We start from the raw sequence: 20,925 nt of genomic DNA on the forward strand, positions 1-20,925 counted from the left end.
AAAGAAAGAAAGAAAGAAAGAAAGAAAGAAAGAAAGAAAGAAAGAAAAACAAACAAACAAACAAACAAACAAACAAATGACAACTTGAATCCCATGAGGCTGAGCAAATTAACTGCAAATTTGCATCAAAGTACTATACAACATATTGCTCTAATCTTTTCTCAATGTGAAAAGATTCTCCAAAAGTTACCTTCACTGCTACAATCTGCAAAATATATGTGGGAAAAATATGTGGACACCCCTTTCTAACTAGCAGGATTGGGTATTACTGTAAATCCATGGAAAATAGGATTTAATACTACACATACTGTAAGACTACAATAACATGTGAAAGAACATGATTTGCTAGCACAAGTCCACACCAGCCATTTAGAACTATTTATTTAGTAGTACTGGGCAAGGATTAATCGCATTCAAAACAAAACTTTGTTTTGACATAATATATGTGTGGGTATTATACATATTTAATGTGACACACACACACACACACACACACACACACACACACACACACACACACACATACTATAGAAACAAAACTATACTAAATATTCAGTTGAAGTCAGAATTATTAGCCCCCCTTTGATTTGTTTTTTCTTTTTTAAATATTTCCCAAATGATGATAAACAGAGCAAGGAAATTTTCACAGTATGTCTCATAATATTTTTCCTTCTGAAGAAAGTCTTATTTCTTTTATTTTGGCTAGAATAAAAGCAGTTTTTTAATTTTTTAAAAACCATTTTAAGGTCAAGATTTTTAGCCCCTTTAAGCAAGACTTTTTTCATAGTCTTCAGAACAAACCATCATTATTCAGTAACTTGCCTAATTACCCTAACCTGCCTATTTAACCTAATTAACCTAGTTAAGCCTTTAAATGTCACTATAAGCTGTAAAGAAGTGTCTTGAAAAATATCTAGTCAAATATTTACTGTCATCATGGCAAAGACAAAATACATCAGTTATTAGAAATGAGTTATGAAAACTATTATGTTTAGAAATGTGTTGAAAAAATCTCTCAGTTAAACAGAAATTGGGGGAAAAATAAACAGGGGGCTAATAATTCTGACTTCAACTGTGTGTGTGTGTGTGTATATATATATATATATATATATATATATATATATATTTTTTTTTTTTTTTTTTTTTTTTTTTTCAAACACCATTTTAAGGTCAATATTATTAGCAACTTTAAGCTATATATTTTATTTTAGTCTACAGAACAATCCATTGTTATACAATAACTTGCCTAATAACCCTAAAGAAAAGATGAAATAAATCAGTTATTAGAAATGAGTAATTAAAACTATTGTTTAGAGATTAGGGCTAACATTATAAATAAATTAAATGATCTTGTCTGTTTGAATGCACAGCACAAGCCCACACACAAAATGAATAGTTTTAGTTCCAACAGTTTAGGGAAGTAGTCAGGCTCCTGGCGTTTTTGTTTAGAGCAGTTGAGTCACCTTACACTGTTTACAGGAAAGCTTAAGCATAGTGGAGTACTTTCAGTTCTAAATTTTATTATACGCATTAGGGCTGCATGATATTGGAACAATCTGACATTGCAATATTTTTTTTTCTCAGCGATATATATTGCTATATAAAAACAATTTCAGAACTTGACTTAAATAGCTCTATTTAGAATGTCATTTATTTAGATTTATTGAAATGATTTTGTAGGGAAGTAAAATATAAATATATTTTCATGTACGTTAGTATATACATATAATAAACAAACTACAGTCATAAATAAACACAGTGGAGCAAATATTCAGTGAAATAAACAGTGCTTTATGCTTTTCAGAAATTGAATAAATCAATAAAATTAATCTTTATTAATTTCCCAGTACTGGGTTGCGGCTGGAAGGGCATCCGCTGCATAAAACATATGCTGCAATAGTTGGTGGTTCATTCCGCTGTGGCGACCCCAGACAAATAAGAGATTAAGCCGAAGGAAAATTAATGAAAGAATGAATGATCTTTATTAACCTTCTTCATGCACTATTAAAATGTTTTAAACCCACTTAAAATGCTCCTAAAGCCACAGGCATTGATTAAATTCTGCAGTGTCTCCACAAATCTCATATGTTTTGAACTGTGGTTTCTGGTCTAATATAACCCACACTACATATCCTGCGAGGTGACTATTGCGGACACATACATTGCAATAATCGATGCTCAAACTATATATTGTGCCGTCCTAATATGCATTTATTAAATGTAAAGCACTAGGACTGCAGCTTGTTAAAATATCATACACTATTCTATACTATATTCTATGACTCCACAAAGAACCTATGAACCACAAATGTAACCTTTAATCACTAGTCTAAAAGTTCTTGTTTAAGAATTATATTCTCCGGGGCACCATAAATGGATTACAAAACCTTTATTTTTTTAGGATTAATTTAATATAATCATGCCAAAGTATATCCTGCGCATGCTACTACAGTGTATTTAAGCTGTAGGAATTGCTTCAATTATTTTAACTTTCAGTTTTGAATAAAGCCCTAGCTGTAGGACCTGTTTTCATGCCGATGCAGAAAGTCTTTAGACAAATAACAAAACTAATTGCAATAGCAGGTTCACCATAGGACAGCATTTCTGCTGACTGAACTGTGGCTTAACTACAAATTAAATTTAGAAATGTATTGTTTTTTATTATTATTTATTTATATACAGTGTATTAATCCCTTGCAACATATAAATGAGAAACACAACAAGTGATTCCTGTTAAGGAATGTAAGAAGTGCTTTGTTTAGAACAAAGAACGGGAAAATATTATAGAATTTATAGAACTATCTTATGTCTAAATATTCATTCATTCATTTTCCTTCGGCTCAGTCTGATCAGGGGTCGCAGCAGAATGAACCGCCTCTGGCATATGTTTTACGCAGCTGATGCCTCTCTAGCCGCAACCCAGTACTGGGAAACACCCATACACACTAATTCAATACCACATGTCTTTGCACTGTGGGGGAAACCGGAGGAAACCCACGAAAACATGCAAATATTTTCACACAGAAGTGCCAACTGTCCCAGCCAGGACTCAAACTAGCAACCTTCTTGCTGTGAGGTGGCGGTGCTAACCACTCAGTCATGATTAATTTTTGCCCAGCACTATTATTTCGCTTTAAATTAAGTCATTTTGAACAAGGAACATTGTAATATTGGAATGGAAAGGATATATATTCATTCATTTTCACCTACAGAAGTTCTAGCAGAAAATCACACACATACACAACAACTTTGAGTCCCTGTTGAACAGTGAGAAACTGCCCATCTTACTTGGGGAGTGTGTGTGCTGCTGTGTGTTAGCAGCTCAGTTTGTGCACTCCTTCCACCACCTGAGAAACCAACAATGACCTGCTCCACTGTCTCCAGCACACAACTACTTGAACTTTTCACTTGTGGGCTATAACTTTCATTACCTTTATCCTGTTTTATACATTACCATTAATCTATTATTATTAATCTATTTTTATTGTATTTTTTCCCTTATATCTGTGTTATCTCTGTATTATATTTTATTTTCATATTTGTTTGCACTACTGCCCTCAGTCTTGTTTGTACGCAGCGACACTGCACTGCTTTGGCAACACGAATGTACAGTTATTTGTCATGCCAATAAAGCACCTCAAATGTGAAATGTGTGAGTGAGAGAGAGAGATCAGTGCTTTTGTGTTTGTGCTATGAACAATGTAGCCTACAGACAAAAGGCTTGACCACAAGATGAAACAAAGAAAATCCCTGCACAAGTTTCGGTCTATCGGCGATAGATGTCGCTGCGGTATCATTGGACGGGATCCGGTTTTGTCGCGCAGTCTGGTTGTAAACGCTCCTGTTTCAGGTGATGCTGTTTGATCCCTTCCGGTCTCCGTACATTTCTATCTCATGACGTCATTTGGTCGGACGAGAGAGAGCGAGAAACTTTGAACTTGCCTGGAAAATTGACGAAACCCTGTTCCTGCGTTAATTTTGAGCTGGATTTAGCCTGCGGTTCTTACAGATGGATCAGAAACGGAGCATCGTTGATGTGCACCGTGTGAGCGTCAGGCTTTTTAGGACCAGCATGTGAGCTTGAACAAATATAATTAAATCAGATCGGGGAGGACATGGACGAACGAGAAGGTGAGGATTCCGCAAACAGGCTTTGTTTTTGTGCACAAAAAATACTCTTGACCTTCTTTTATTAGCCGCTGTTTGACTCTTTCTGTTGAGTTTGTCACAAATCCGCCGCAACGTATAGGAACGTATTTGGTGGTGCGATCGCGTGTTTTTTGTGTGTTGTTGACGTTTGTGGACAAACAATGTTAGAATGAATGTTAGAGGAATGAATACAAATATATATCGCATCGTTTCTAAATATTGAAGGTTTGTCTTAGCAATCTTTTTGTAACCGTTTTTGTATGTTGTTTGTGTTCACAATTGTAAAAAGATAGATGGGTTCCAGTTGTAATCTGTTTTGTAGTAGTAGTAGTAATGATAATAATAATAGATTTGTTGTATTATTAATGGTAAAATGCTGAAAAAATAAAACTAGCAGTCGCTTCAGCAACGCGAAATTACATAATGCAAAGCTTAAGTTAGTTTTTTAAAACACCGAATGTTCTACCTGGAATTGAAAGTAATATGTGCGGTTTTTCTATGAATAAATCATGTTTTGTGTTTGAGACACCAACTCTGATCGTTGCTCTGATGTTTGATTGACAGATGTGACGGAGCGCGCGTGCACGGGCTGTGGCGGGAGGATTCAGGACGCTTTTCATGTGAAGGTTCTTCAAGACGCCTGGCACAACTCATGCTTTCAGTGGGTCTTAACTTCTACTTTATTTAAACTGAACCAGACTTGCTGGAATTAGTCAAAATAAAATTTGAACGAGTGCTGTTCTTGGAGTTGTCAACTATTTTTAAATCCTTACCATGTTGGAAAAAAGCATCATAACCAAAGCCTTAAGGTGGTTTGTCATCTAGCCTTGTCTGATGGTTGGATTTTGAAGCTGGATGTCCTACCAGCTGTCTCAGGCTATATAGGCCAGCCTAAACCAGCTAGTCTTTATATATTCAGCCACTGAATTGATTCAGTACCTCAAAGCTCAACCATGTGAAATCATTGCAGATAAGCAAGCGAGACAAAGATGAATTATTTTTAGTTTTTCTTTCTGAGAAAACGTGCAGACTATTGCATTGAGATGACAGAAATCTGCATTTTGTCTTAGACACCTACATGACTGTATAATGGTCTGCTTTATTCGATGAAACATGTGTTCAATTTTAAAGCCCTCAGCTTAGATGTTCTGATTATGTATATACACAAGAGAAATGTTTGTGTAAACTTAAACATTTATTATAATGTGTAAATGGGGCAATGAAAAGATTTGTTGTCTCTTGTTTTTGTAGCTCTCCTAAAGGTAATAGTTCACCCACAAATGAAGATTTGCTTAAAATGTACTTAAGCCATGCAAAGCATAGGTGATGTTTTTATTTTCTACAAAAAAAAGTTAAAATATTTATAGCTGAAAGGTGGTCTTTGCTGATTCATACAATGCAGGTCACCGACTACTGACACTCTGAGACTGAGTAAAAACAACAACAACAAAAAAAAAAACACATCTGGCCAAACAGAATTAATAATCGCTGCCCCTAAGTTAAACTAAAACCATTAGTCTGCACAACAAACCAAACACAAAATTGCATAACCTGAGAGTGAGTAAACTAACAGGTGGGATAGTTCATCCAAAAATGAAATGTCTGAATGAAAATCATTTACTCACACGTGACTTGTTGGCCCAAACCAGATGTTTGTTTTTTGTTCTGTTAAACACAAATGAAGATCATTCAAAGAATGTTGAAAACTATTTACAAACAGAGGAAAAACAAATACATTGGAAAGTCAGTGGTTACAGGCAAGGGGTGCAAATTATACATTGACAATCTGGAAGGGAGGGAGTCACGTTTTTACAGTTATGTTCAGTAATATGCCTGAGTGAGCCAAAGTTATCAATTTAGTTCAATTACATCTAATTTATTAATCAAACGTTTGTTTTCAGTGTTTTGAGGGATATTGAGTGGTTCAAACCGCTAAATTAATATTTTTGGCGCCCTTATAAGGGTGGTCAAATGTATGTTTACGTTATCGATTATTGAAGTAGTAATATTTAGTTAAGATACAGATCAGACAGGGTATCTGCAGGGTCTTAAATTTCAAGAACCTCAATTTAGGCCTTAAAGTGTCTTAAGTGCACTGAAACATTATCTTGTAAGTCTTAAATATTTTTAAACGGGTCTTAATTTTCCCTTGTTTATAAAGCTACCCAATCGATCCAACATGCATCGAAACACCTACAATGCATCTCAATAAGTTTTAGCAAAACTATATTTATAACTAAAATTATAACAGTCTGTTGTCCACACATTTAGTTTTTAATGAGTATTAAGTTAAAAGAGTTTAAAGATTTTTATGTTATGTTGAAAATTATTTATGTAAAAAACTAGGGTCTGCTTGTTTTGACATTAAATCAAAATATGTGGCTTAGAAATTAGAATTAGTTCTTTGATAGGGCAAGTACATTTTTTTTTGCTGGGCCATTAAAAATCCTTAGCATTTAGCCCTAAATAAGTCTGAAATTTTATTCTTCATGGTTTTAAAAAGGTCTTAAATTTGACTTGGAAACCTGCAGAAACCCTGTCAGAACAAACAATTTCTTAACTATTGAAGGGTTAAGAAATCTGAACCCATCCCCCCCCACCCCCCACCCCCCAAATATTTTTTTTTTGATGTTATGTTGTTCAGGGGTGATCAAGCATTAGTTAGGGGGGTTAGACCCCCCAACCCCCCTCTGTAATTTGCACCCTGGTTACAGGTTTTAAGCATTCTTATTTTGTTTTTGTGAACAGAGCAAACAAACAAAAAAACTGGTTTGGACTTTGGACCAAGTCAATGTCAAATAATAATAATTTGTTTGATGACTTTTTGGCCGAACTATCGCTTAAATTGTAGATGAACTATTCCTTTAAGGCTGCTGATTAGTGGTTAACTATTAAAAGCCATGTGCCAGCATGTCTAAAGGTCATTTTTTAGGAAAAAGCTAATGATCTTAAAACTCTTTGAAGGTCTTTGTTGGCAATTCTTAGCTAGATTAATGTGTTATCTAAACGCTTGCATCTTGAGTTAAAAATCAGCCATACTGTCTATATTTCTAAGGGCAGCAAATAATTTCTCTTTCTTGTACCATTGACCATTGTTGTATAAAGGACATCAGTTAACAACTGACCTCAGGAAACTCATTTTGTATGAGCACTATTCTTAGTTGTGGTTTGTCATCAATTATTTTTAAGCATTGTTCCTTATAAAGCATTTCAGGGGATTAAAGTGTATTAGAGGGGCCTGATTCATATTCAAAAAGAAATCAAATTTATTTATTTATTTATTTTTAAGAATGACGTCTATAGATGTAAAGCCAATAGCCTTAATGCTGCCTTATAGGTAAAAATAAAAAAGTCCATAGTCAAGGTTTATGGAACAGTTTGGTCATCGTAAATTGAGTCAGTCATGTGCTGGGAGACTTTGGACCAAAATGAGGCTCTGGGGGTTCTCAGATGCTGTGTTCCCTAATGAGGGCAGAAATTGCTCCAGGGAAAATAATAGTTTGAGTGTATCTGGAACAAGTGTATAGGCTAGACATTTTTTTCACCAGTTTTAACTTGGGTAAAGATAAATTAAGAGTTTTCCCAGCTGAATCGTGCATATATAAGCTTGTTGTCTCTGGCTTAAAACCATCACAAGGTCCATTGCCACGGTCTTGGTGATTGATTACACACAAGTAATAAATTTAGTGATTTACTTCTTTTAGGTGTTTATTTATCATTCGTTGAATTGGTTATGACTCTTTGTACCTCTGGAATCCTTTTTATGTTATGGCAGTCATTCCCTGTATTCCTGTAAGCGGTGCAGGTAGGGTCTCCTCTCTGGTTAGCCATCACATTCCCAGACATCGGCTCATAGCTCCTCTAGACATACAAGACTATATTTTTTCCTTTTCTGTAGAGCCTTTTCTGTCAAATGTCCAACTAATGCCCCTTTTGTGATTAGAGGGACAGCCTGAACGTTTTATGCTTTAATGACTGGTCTGACTATAATTATGGGAGGGGCTGGAATGTCTTCCAAATGCATCCTGGTTCTGAATTTCCCTCTTTACTTTTACTTTTTGCTTTTAGTTTCTACCCCCAAAATTTGATTACCATCTTAACTATTGCATAATTATTTGTTGACATTTCTCAACTAAATTAAGTTGTATTTATTTGTATTGTATTGCTTTTCATTATTAAATGAACTTAGGAATCCAATAGTAAAACACAGATTTAAGATTAATGTAACCTCTTCAAACATGAGGACTTTAATAATTTTGTTAGCACGAGTTTTTTTATTTCAGACTTTTGAACATGGCTATTTGGGTTTCTATGCATGTTCTTTCCTTTATTTATTTTAACAGGTATAGTTGTGAATGAGGTAGATCTGAGCTAATAGACGTGACGGAGACAAGAGCAGGTTGCTGAATGTTTTTTTGTTAATGTGAATGCTAGTGGAATGAAGGAAGTGAGGAGTGTTTGTTCTTTATCTGTCTTGTTTTTCTTGGAGTGCATGTCAAGGTTTGGCTAATTTCTTTTATTTCATATGATGCCGGTTTTTCTGCCTTGTGAACTGGAACAGGAAATAGAGTAGCTGTTGTCTTCTCTGAGTCAATGGAGATGTGAAAATAGTTTATAATGCTAGTATTTTAGGTCATTATGGTTTATTTAAATTATTTAAATACCCCAGTCACATACTCAGGCCTACCTTTGGAGTCAGTAAGATTTGAGTATGGGTTTGAAAGATGTCTCTCAGGCCTACTAAAGCTGTATTTTTTTTTAAATCAAATGAAGATAAAGAGTAATAATTGTGAAATATTAGAATTTAAGATTTAAAATGTATTTTTTAAATAATTTATTACTCTTATAGAAATGCTGAATCTTTGCCACACCCATTGTTTGTGTAAAGTTAAAGTTTAAGAACATTTAAAAAAAAAATAATAACCCTCTATCTTAAGCACATATCATATTTTAAACTGTTTATTTATTCACATTACAGTATTGCAGTGTCTAAATTCTTTTAGAACATTTAGATCCATGTGTAGGTATTAGCAGGGATGGGCAGTATTTATGATGATGCATTTCAAATACCTATTGCAAATACAAGATAGTATTTTGTCATTTTTATTTGATAGGGATGATGGAAAAATGGTTAAATATTTTGTAACAAATTACTTTGTAAGAAGTTTTGACAACTCAATTTTTTGTAATTTTGAAATATGTTTTTATGTTGTGCATTGAAAAAAAATTATGTGAAAATTATATATAGAAATGACTAAAACTGGATTTTTTTAGTTTTCAGAAATATACATCGAGTAGGCCTATTGAAGAGTAAAAAATAGCACAAAAAAAAAATCTGTGAAAAAATTTGAGGACATTTCCCGTCCATACCCCCTTTCTCTCTCCCACTTCGCTTCTTGTCTGAAATACTGTTCTATCCACTTAATAAATAAATAAATCTTTAAAAAATAATAATTAAACACTTCATAAAATATAAGAATGTTAAGACAGTGAATAATCATTATACAGAGATTATATAAATTTTACTGGTCACACAATGGGTGGAAACAATCAACAGATATAGTACTATATTCTAACTCATTCTCTGCAGTGAACAGGGCTTTCTGTATGAAATTTGTACAAAAAATATACTAAATGAATAATAAAAAAAAAACAAGTAAAAAAAAAAGATATCTACTACAGTAAGAGTAGAGGTGAACGAGGTGGCAAAAAGGTATTTTGTAGTATTTTTAAAATACAAAAATACAGCATTTTATTTTGATACATTTGTGGCTGCTATATTTTGTAGATTGTTTTGATGCACTTAAAAAGGAGGTATTTTGGTATTTTATTTTAAAATACATTTAAATGTATTTTTCCCTGGGTAGCCATTTGGACAGTCCAAATGGTCATACATATTTTAAAATTTAGTGACCAAAATGTTGGGCTTGGGACAAAAACTGCTTTCAAGGTTTACCGCGGTTTAGAAAAGTCAAGGTTTTAAAACTTAAAACTGGGAATTTCCCATTGATATATGCATATCTTCTACCAGGAGGTCCTGGCCAAAATGGCAGCACAAAAAGTTTCAGATACAAAAATACACATACATATAATATCACTAATTAAAATTGACACAAAACATTGACATGCATCTTCCAGGTTAGACTAAAAACGTTTTTTAGAGATGGAATTGTTGACACTTGCATTTTGTTCCATGATGTATGGTCAAAGGAGGAAAACGCAGTTTTATCAAACTCTGTAAACACTCTAGGAACAATTAAATGTAATTTATAAGAATTTAATGCCAATAATGCCCTAGCATCGAATAGAAGCGTACGCATTTTTCTTCTTTGGTGCAGGGAAACCATTTTGTACAAAAAAACGATGATGGGTACGTGAAAATGCATTCGTCACAAATCATATTGCAGCATGATATATACTGTCCAGCTTTTTTAATAACAGCAGGTTTGCATGCATATTGACTACATCTTTATAATCTATCACTGAAAGGAAACAGCCTTGTATAATTCTTTTTCTTGCTTCGAAAGGAAGGCACTTCTTAATACGAAAAAGAAAACCCAATTTAGGCCTGAGATTTTCAATATGAATATTAAAACTCAACTGTTCACCGAGCCATATGCTTAAATATTTACGTTTACTCTTTCAATACAGTTTCAATCTTATCCAAGGTTATCATACAATCAGATTCTTATACCGGCCCATGTCTAGTTTGCATCTGGCGCACAGGTGAAAGTTATGTCATGCGTGCACACCTGCTCATGTCCTCACAGATGTTCTAGTTCACCATGTTTACTAGAGAGTGATTCACATGCCTTTTCATCTGCTATGATGTCATTGTCGAAACACAGGTTGCCCAACTCGTGAGCAGGTTTCACCCAACGGGCAAACATAATAGTGTCCCTAGATTGGATGTCGCGGTTCTGCCCACTCTGCTTATTGTGTCTCCCTCTAGAAACAGAGCTTGTCAACATTCCTCCAAACAAAGGCAGCAGCCGGGCACATGGCCAAAATCCAGCCGTTCTGTCGACAGGCTTGAGGCTTTGGTGGCCTTCTCACACTAATGTGATCATTATCAGAACGTCTCAGCACTATGTTGCTTTTCCACATCCTCCCCACGTTCATTCCATTGAGTGGATTTTTTTTTATTTTTCCCCATTTTTTTTCCCTCTAGTTCCCTTTTTCTGGCACACGGCGTACCAAAGAGAGAGGCCTTCAGCAGAACATTGCATGCCAGACGCTTCCCTTTGGCACTTTGTCGAGTTGGTTTCAAGTGATGGTTGGCCTTCAGCATGCAAGCCTTGATTTAACTGTTAAATCTCTGTAAGTTCTTAACTCTTAAAGAGTTCTGAAGCTGTGGAAAAAAAGTTACTAGAAGTTAGTAAACCCTTAGATATTTCCATTCATTCCGCAGGCCAAGCTGTTCATATTGTGCGCCAAATCAATTTTAATAGGGCATTTGAGAAGATTAATTGTTAATCCGTTCAGCACTGGAGAGCATTTGTGTTTTCCTCATTGTGGGTATAAAGCTCATTGTACTGCTGGAACATGGCCTGGAGATGATTTCCTGCCTGGATGCTTGGACTTTGCTTTGGTTCAGACTTGGTGGCTGTCTCCTTTCCTGACCAGTGTCTTATAAAAATTAGGAAACTCTTTTCCAAACAGTTTGACTGGTTTTATCATCGTCTGAGAGTTTAATTTCACACTTTTGCCCCAGCAACACAAGGCAAAGACAATTTATTTTTAATTCTTGGCTTTTGTTGTATGTAGAATCATGTATTTTATGCTCCTAACAAAACTGTTTAGTTTGGAACTTGGACTTGGCTGCTTCATTTCAGTCTTAATGACTTAAGGGCACTGTAATGACGAGGAATACACACACACACACACACACACACACACACGTGCTACCCAAATAATAAATCTTTGAGAACAGGTTTCTCAAGCCAGGTGGCGCATTTAGAACAGGGGCTCATCTCCTGTTTCCAAAATGCATCACAAACTGCTTGAGAAACTGTTCTGCTATGATAATTGGTGATGAAAATAAATTATGTTCAATAAGATGTACTTTATCTATATCTTTATCTATATCGCCGTCAATAAGATCCACACACACGGCTGTCAGTAAAGGACCGTGCACACACACACATCCCAAAATGTGGAAGTTTTTTTGTCTTTCCATTTGGCATGCATTATTAAATTCCATAACACTCACCAGTCCTTATTTGCGTCTAATACCCCAATTTGTCACGAGGGGATGAATGAAATGTTCGTTCATAATGTTTAACATAATGTTTTTCCACAGTATTTCCTATAATATTTTTTTCTTCTAGACAAAAACCATTTGTTTTAGTTTAGCTACAATAAAACCAGTTTTAATTTTTTAAAACGATTTTAAGGTCAATATTATTAGCCCCATTTTCAGATTGACTCGCCTGATTAACCTAATTAACCTTGTTAAGCCTTTACATTGCATTTAAAGCTGAATACTAGTATCTTGAAAAAATATCTTTTAAAGTATTGTGCTGTCATCATAGCAAAAAAAAAATTATTAGAAATTGGTTATTAAAAGTATTGTGTTGAAAAAAAATCTTCCTTCCATTAAACATAAATTTGGAAGAAAAAAATATACATTTTTACATAAATATATAGATATACATATATTTCATAATTTTGACTTTAACTGTATATAGTTTATATAATAGCTGTACAACATGGAATGTCAGAATTTGGAACAAAAAATAGTAATTAAGAAGTCTAAAGTACTGCTGAACATCCAAACAAAATGTGATTTGGACAAGCATCTGTAAATATTAATATGCAGGTTCTGAATTTCTGTGAATGAACTTATTCTATAGAGCTGTTAGATTCATCTCACCAGTGTTATAATTTTACGTAAAAGGTTTCAAAATGTTAATTAATTGGATATGCTGTTCATTGTTTACTATGTTAACTATGAAGTCCCGAAAAATTAATACTGTACTTTTAAAAAATAATTAATAAATGAAAAAGTGTATTTCATAGGGCCCTATATTGTCTCCATGATGCTGTAGGGTCTTGTAGGCAGTTGCCAGGGCATTGCTATGTGGTTGCTTGCTACTTTCTTTGTTTTCAATAACCAGATATTATTATTACAGATTTGGCTTCAGTACAGACTAATTTAATGTTATGCACAGATATAATGTAAAGCATCTTATAGAAAATATTAATTTAAATGAGAAATTTGTATAGGTATAGTCATATATACTGAGCACTGTATACTACAACAGTAACAATGTGAAAGGTTTATATATAACTATTGTATACATGTACTGTATCTATGCAGACAGTTGTTTTGGAATCAGTAATGCAGCAGGTACACACTGAATTCTTGGTGCATATTTTGGCCATTCTTTATGGTACTACAATTTGCCTCTAAGGCTGTACTTTTCCCTGTACTAATTTATGGTGCCATTATGTGCTTCACATCTGATGTAGGTCCTAGTTCTCCCCCTCCTCACCTCTACCTAGTCTGGCAAAACAAGCTGTGGCATGTAAAGAGGAACTTTTTCCTTTTCATGTATCCTTTCCTGTCTCCCCTGGAGAAATGATCCTTTATTTTTTTAAAAGCCTCAAGGTGCAAGTGCTATGCAGGTCCAGGTCTTTAATTAGGTTCGTTTTTTCCTCTCTTTTGGGAAATAGATAATAGTTTAAAGTGGCATAGCTTGTATCTCAACATCAGGTTCCAATTGTAGCTAGGTTGTCTGACAGGAGAGAGGTTGCACGAGAGAGTTTCATGACTAGTTTTGGCTCACATCCCAAATTCCTTAACTATAGGGTTTGTGTGTTGCCCAGTTGGACTTTGTCTCTGTCACGAGTGAATAGATGTTTTTGCATGTACTTTATGTCTCTCCTTTGACATCATTGACCACTGCTGTGGATTTACCTTGGACACCAATGAAATATGTCTTAAAAGTACTACTGTTAATCTTCAGTTTAGGACTGCATGATAGTGGAAAGATGTATAGATCGTAAGTATTGCGATAATGATATTTCTTACAATATAACATATTCCTAGAACAATGCTATTATTAGCTATCCCGACATAGTGCTCAGCATATATAAGTACACCCCTCACAAATCTATCTGTTAAATTCATATTTTTAATAGGAAGCTATGCAATATTATATTTGTGCATATACATTAGATTAGTCAGTGCTGAAGCCAAATCTAGAGCTAACAAAATATCTCACGATAACTGTCCAAAAACTAGTACACCCAAATTTGTTATAGAAAATATTAAATACAAATTTAAAAACAGGAAAAATCAAGAGAAGCAAAAAAAAATTGAACAATTGTTAATTTTGTAGGTTGTAATTTTTTTTGCAATATTTAGCTTGAATTTAATTTTATTATCTTTCAATTTCTAAACATGTTTGGTGACTAGAATAGTATTTTAATAAATATATCTGTTTAAAAAATCTGTTTTGTTTAAATGCACCAATATACATTGCCTATATTCACTGAGAAATGGATAAAGATTTTATTTTCTAAATGGAGTGTACTCAGTTATGCTAAGCATTAAGGCCCAGTTTCACAAACAGTGCTTAGATTAAGCCAGGACTAGGCCTTAGTTAAATTAGGCTATTTAAGCCACATTTATAAAAATGGCCTTAGAAAAATATATTACTGGTGTTCACCTGGAGACAAAAAAAATGAGACTGACGTATTTCAAGACATTTCACCGCAAGTTATTTTGATTTGAGACAGCTCAAACGTGCAATTTAATCTTGACAAGCCTTAAACCTCGTTTGTGAAACAGGGGGTATAAAGTGTTTATTTTCAACTCTGGGTTCGCATTTGGGCCACTCCAGCAAATAGCAGAACAGCAACTACTGGGGAGGTGGGGCTAAAGATAGGAAGGCCCCATCTGATCAAATTTAGATACAGTCAATGCATAAAATAAATGTAATTTATCACATATGGCAGGAATCAGCTTCCAGAAATGATCAGATCTGCTCCAACATTAGGCACATTTCAAATCAAGACTTAAAACACATCTGCTTTTACTGAATGAGCACTGTGCCACGTCCGACAACTTTCTTTTCTTTTTAATTCTTTTATAACCGGTTTTAAAACATTTTAATCTGTTTTTATCAGTTTGATCATTTAATTATTTTAATCATTTTTTTGTTTCTTTTATTCTTGATTATGTAAAGCACTTTGAATTACCATTGTGTATGAAATGTGCTCCATTAATAAACTTACCTTACCTATGTCTGCAATACGTTTATTGAAAATACCGTTTTTGCGATACAATGATAATTTTGTGATACATTGAGAAGCCCTTCTACAATTACTAACAGACGCTTCAGCCACTGGTTCCGTCTATGTTCTGCAGTCGTTAAATAGCATGTTTTTACTTTCCTTTGTTATTATTTTTAAGGAACATAAGGAAAAGTTCACCAAAGAATAAAATAATTTACACTAAAAAACATTCTTGCTGACTTAATTTTTTTTTTTGTTTAATCAAAGAAACTTTTCAGGTCATCTCAAATAATATCAATTAAACTGACTCAAAATATTAAGTTAAACTTTGCATAACTGAAAATAATTGTTGCAACCTGATTAACTTTTTAAAATAAGTTAAATCAACATATAAATATCTGTGGTCTTGACTTTTTGTTATAAGATTTTCACAATGTACTAATTTCACAGTGTTCATATTGTTCCAAACCTCAATATATGCTTAATTTCAGTACTAAAAGTATTTAATGACAACTCTTGCAGCTGTCAAGCTCTAAAATTACAACAAAGCATCAAACATTCTTCCACAGAAGAAAGAAAATGACGAAGAGTAAATTATGTTTTTAAATCAACACTAGTGAAATTCAAAGGACTTGATGAGCTTGCCAAACACTGAAAGTAGCCACATGCTTTGGTACTGTTTATGGCCCAACTAAGCAATCCTCACTAGCTAAATATTTCAGTCACTCAGGTTTCTCCTCACTCCTAAAAAGCTGATTTCAGATTAGTTGCTCAAGGGAATGTCTGCAAACAGAATGTTTCACTTACAGACTTTTTCCATTCTTTTTCTTCCAGGTGTTCGGTCTGCTTTGATCTCCTGACAAACTGGTACTTTGAGAAAGAGGGGAGGCTGTTCTGTCACAAACACTACTGCGAGAAGTTTGGGGAATTGTGTCATGGCTGCTCACTGCTTATGACGGGACCTGCCATGGTAAGGAAAGCCATGTGAACTTGTTTGAACTGCCTGGTGTGTTAGTTTTTCAGGGGGAAAAACAGACAATAAAGAAACTGGCTATCAGTCAAAAGGTCTTGAGAAGATTTCACAAGTCAAATGCTAACCTGTGCAAGAACCACTTAGATAAAATGCCATTGTCTCATTTGGTAAATATTTACACAGATGAAACGAGAGTTGAATGAAGACAGGCAAAGTCAATAAATGCAGATGTTTTTCATAGTACTGAAGAGGTCAGTGATAAGGTAAAGGATGCTTCTCTTTTCCACTCCTAATGTGAACAGGGTGCTTGTGGCAGAAAAATGTATCAAACACTCAAAGTATTTTTGAAGTTTTTACATCAGCAATGCACCCCCCCCCCCATCACAAATCTGTAAGCCTAAATTTGAAGGTGTCTCATAAATGCCCAAAGCCCTGCTATGTTTGTTCCAAACCAAAGGGATGATTTTCCAAAGTCATCAGACCTCATGCTGAGATGTCACCGATTGATCTTGCAGCCTTAATGGGATGGTTTACCACAGAAATTACATTCACAAATATCAGTATTGATATAAAAGTCAGTTGAAGTTAATATATTGAAGCTGAGGACAAAAGGTTGCTTGAAACGAATCCATTTGCGCAAATATTTTAAATCAAATATAGCAACACAGACTTTAAACATCTACTAACTTCAAATGTCTTTAGCCCTTAGACATCACAAACATTATTATTATATTTGAGAATTACATCAAATATGACAGTTTTTATTTAATAATCTATTTCTCATCCAAAGAGACGTAATGTTGCAATACATCTGTTATTTCAATTCATTTCACAGCAACATTGTTCTTTTTGGTACGGCTTTCATAAAACCAACAGCAGTAACATTCTCTTAATATTGTGTGTCTCTGTGTTTGTACAGGATTGTGTGGTTTACAAGGACACTAAATTGAATATTGATTGTACTCTGCAAAAAAGGATTTTCTTTGTTTTTTTGTTCTTGTTTCTAGTCCAAATATCTAACAATCCTTAAATAAGAAGCATTTTCCCAACAAAAAAAAAAAATAGTCTTGTTTTAAGAATGAATATACCTGAATTGAGCGAGTTTTTCCAACAAGCAAATTAATCTGTCAATGTGGTAAGCAAAATCTTGTTTTTCCTTTTGACATAAGATTACTTTGCTTGTTTTAAGGAAAACGCTTCTGGATTTAAAAAATTTCAAATATTTGGACTGGAATAAAAACAATTGAAGAAAAGTATTTTTTGCAGTGTTTTAAGGAGGTTTATGAGGACGTGCCTAGTGTCCTCATATTTCAAAACACTTAAAATCATACCTAGGGTGCTTTCACAACTGCATTATAATCGTACTAGAGTTCATTTTCCCTCTTGGTGCGGTTCATTTGGGCAGGTGGGAATGTAGCAATCGCACTCGAATGCGCACCAAAAGTGGACCAAAAAGTGTACAAATAAACCCTGGAGCGGTTTGTTTGTGGTGAGAACATGATCTGAACTAAAATAGACCCAACCGCAAAAAGTACTGTGCCTTTTGGACTAATCCAGCTGCTGTAGTCCAATGCGCTGTCCCGTCTTATGGGGTTTGGAGGAAAAATACTTGTTGACAGTGCTTTACCAACAGTTTTAAACTGAGAGAGAGAGAGGGGGGGGATAAACATTACCTGATGGATTGTTGGCATTTCCGGAAGATGACCATGTCGCTGCCTCCTAATGCCTTCGCCGATTGCAATGCATTAAAACATTGTTTTCCAGCCACAGACACGCTTCATACTCAAAATGTATAGCTTGTCTAAAGTGATCTATACAAACTATATAGTATACTATGACCAAGGATACAATCAGCCAGTGCAGCGACATTTTGTGTCTGCCGGTTTGTTTACTTGCGGGAGTTCCATTGGCATTTTCCCGCATGCTAATTCTGACCAATTGAAAAGCAGTTTAGGAAATGCGTTCAATAACATCTGGCCAATGAGTGATGTTGATTTTGTCACATAACTGCATTTTAGTTCTATTCAACTGGTTCAGACCAAAGCAATCAGTGTGGTGTGAAAAGGACTCAAAACGCAGAGAAATGCTACAATGTATCATTTGTTGCCCTTGGTCCGGATCAAATGAACTGAACCACAGGTGTGAAAGCATCCTTAGAGGTCTTTTGACATTCAAAATTGCCATTTCGCAAACCATTCAAAACCAACTTCATTCTTAGAAGATCTGGTTAATAACAAGCGATTCATTTGCGAATCGGCCATCATCAGTACAGACAGTGAGCAACAGAAACAATGGCAGGCCGGAGAAAAAACACCTGCAAGTTCTGAAATAGATCAAACCTCAGGCAGTTAATAAAAAAGACAAAAGTAATATAATGCATTACTTTCCATTAAAAGAAACTAAGTTACGCAATTAGTTACTTTTTTGGGGAGTGACTTAATATTGTAATGCACTACTTTCAAAAGTAACTTTCCCCAACACAGAATTCAACTATAGAGAGTTCTTGTAAACCATATAGAAGTGTGTATGTGTGCGTTTAATTTTAGTATTTAGTTATTATTAGTAATATTATTTTAGATCTTAGTTTTCTTGTGTGTCTCTAGAAAGAAAAACTTGAGCCATAGCTTTAGTAATCTGTCTGGTTTCAGACGAGCTGTTATTGCTGACTGTTATAAATGATCTCATTCCTGTGAGCAGTGTGACTGCGATCTGAAGGCTGGAATGGCCTCAGTGTTGTGTGTTGTTTCATCATGCGTCTGGAATGCCTTTGCATGGGCTTCAATGAGGAGCTTTGTAATCATAAGCACTAATGGAAGTCCCATCAATGTGAGGGAGACCTACAAATCCATCTCTAACGTAAACAAATCACGGTTCACAAGAAAAAAAAAAGTCATTTGAAAATGGCCTAAAGGGAGAAATGGGGAGAAAGGTCGGGAATCTGCCAGCAAGCAAAACTTATAATGGACCTTTTCTGTTTGGGCTCGGATTGACGAATGGCAAGTATTTTGGTTGGGGTGCGCTGCCAGTTGTGGGCTCAGACGCACAAGCAGCAGGGTGTCAACCTCTGAAAGACAGACAGGGAGAAGGAATCACATCCTCACCGCTGAAGTGCTTGTCTGAGTGTGTTTGTGTATTTGTTCATAGATCATCCATGACAATGAAAATTCTTTTCTTTGGCGGCTGGATAGTTCCTCATTGTTCAGTTCACTTCCTTCTCTCCTTTTCCCCCTTTTTTGCTTCATCTTGGAGTTGGCATTCATTGCATTCTATTTAAACTGATGTTTTGGCACGTTGATTTCAAGTTCAAGTAATGAACTGACTAAATTAGATGTAGTTTTGAAAATCTGTGTTTACTTCATTGTGGTGATGTGACTCCTTGAGTCCTTAGGGAGGGGTGGCTCTTTTACAGTGTAGTGCTGGGAAACAGGCTTTCTCACATGCATTCACACTCTGCTGTTAAATACAGGCAGGAATGATGTTTATGAATCATGTAAGCGCGAATCCAGTTTAAGACATCATGCTTACTCACAGGTTGAACCAAGTGTCAAGTAGTTCAACTAACTGCCCTAAAGCAAAGCATTGTAAATGTAGACAGTAAAAATTTACTTGCGTCACCCCCATAGTTCCCCCATGAACTTTTCATGAGACAGTCAGTTGTTATTTTATATGCAATATATATATATATATATATATATATATATATATCTAAATCATATATTAGTATTATTTTTGTCATGGTAGAAAGTACAGCCAGACCAAATCCAAGTAGACATAAAATCCTCTAATTGCCTGTCTGCCAGTTCTAAACTTTGATTGTTGAAATCTTTAGTCTACACGAGGAGGTGTGGCTTACCCAGCAGAGAAAATTACTCAAGAATTTGGTTAGTCAAACCCCGGGACCGTTGATTCACAGCTCGGTAAACATAACTGCTAATCTGTCTTTTGTGGTTCACATTAAATAAAACCTCAGCGTGACCTCATACTTTCTCCATTCAACCCGACTGAAATGAAGAGCCAGAGGGTTATTGGGTAAATAATTTTCCATTCAAAATAAGAGAATAAACGTCTGCTGCTGTTTCATAACCCTTGCTGATTGGCAGCTATTTTTATATTGAGTTAACATGAGTGTGTGTGCCATTGTCGTACTGTTTAAATGAAGTACTGCGAACTGTGTGTACTAGGGGAGGAAAGCTACAAACAATAGTGTTTAGTAAAAATGTTTATGTATTTTATTTGGGGTAATTACCAAAGAAGGTCTGCACTTAATAATTTATTTAAAAAAAAAAAAGAAAAAAAAGAAAAGAACGTGTTTCGACTGTGTGCCTTCGTCAGTTTTCTCCTGTGATTTATTTAATGAATTATTGAGTGCAGACTCTCTTTGGTACTTGTCATTTGAAAAAATTTGGTCACAGCACCAAACCTATCTGGTACAGTGTGGTGATTTACATTTGACTTATTTTGCGTAAACAAACTCCTACAAGTTAAAGCGATAGATCATTGTCATCATTAACTCAGCATGTTCTTGTTTGACTTCTACTTACTTTCACCCTATCCCTTTA

At 34.9% G+C, this 20,925-nt stretch overlaps 1 protein-coding gene across 1 annotated transcript in view; it reads left to right on the forward strand.

The window, feature by feature from the left end:
* The first annotated feature begins 3,897 nt into the window (after positions 1–3,897).
* Positions 3,898–20,925, forward strand: part of limk2 (LIM domain kinase 2) — a 39,411-nt gene continuing 22,383 nt past the window's right edge. Inside the window, exons 1-3 of the mRNA XM_056457548.1 lie at positions 3,898–4,131; positions 4,714–4,810; positions 16,228–16,363. Of these exons, the coding sequence (XP_056313523.1) occupies positions 4,116–4,131; positions 4,714–4,810; positions 16,228–16,363 (249 nt within the window). The 5' untranslated portion in view covers positions 3,898–4,115. The remainder of the gene's footprint in view (positions 4,132–4,713; positions 4,811–16,227; positions 16,364–20,925) is intronic.

This window comes from Danio aesculapii, chromosome 5 (genome assembly GCF_903798145.1).
Source record: "Danio aesculapii chromosome 5, fDanAes4.1, whole genome shotgun sequence".
Classification (NCBI taxonomy): Eukaryota; Metazoa; Chordata; class Actinopteri; order Cypriniformes; family Danionidae; genus Danio; species Danio aesculapii.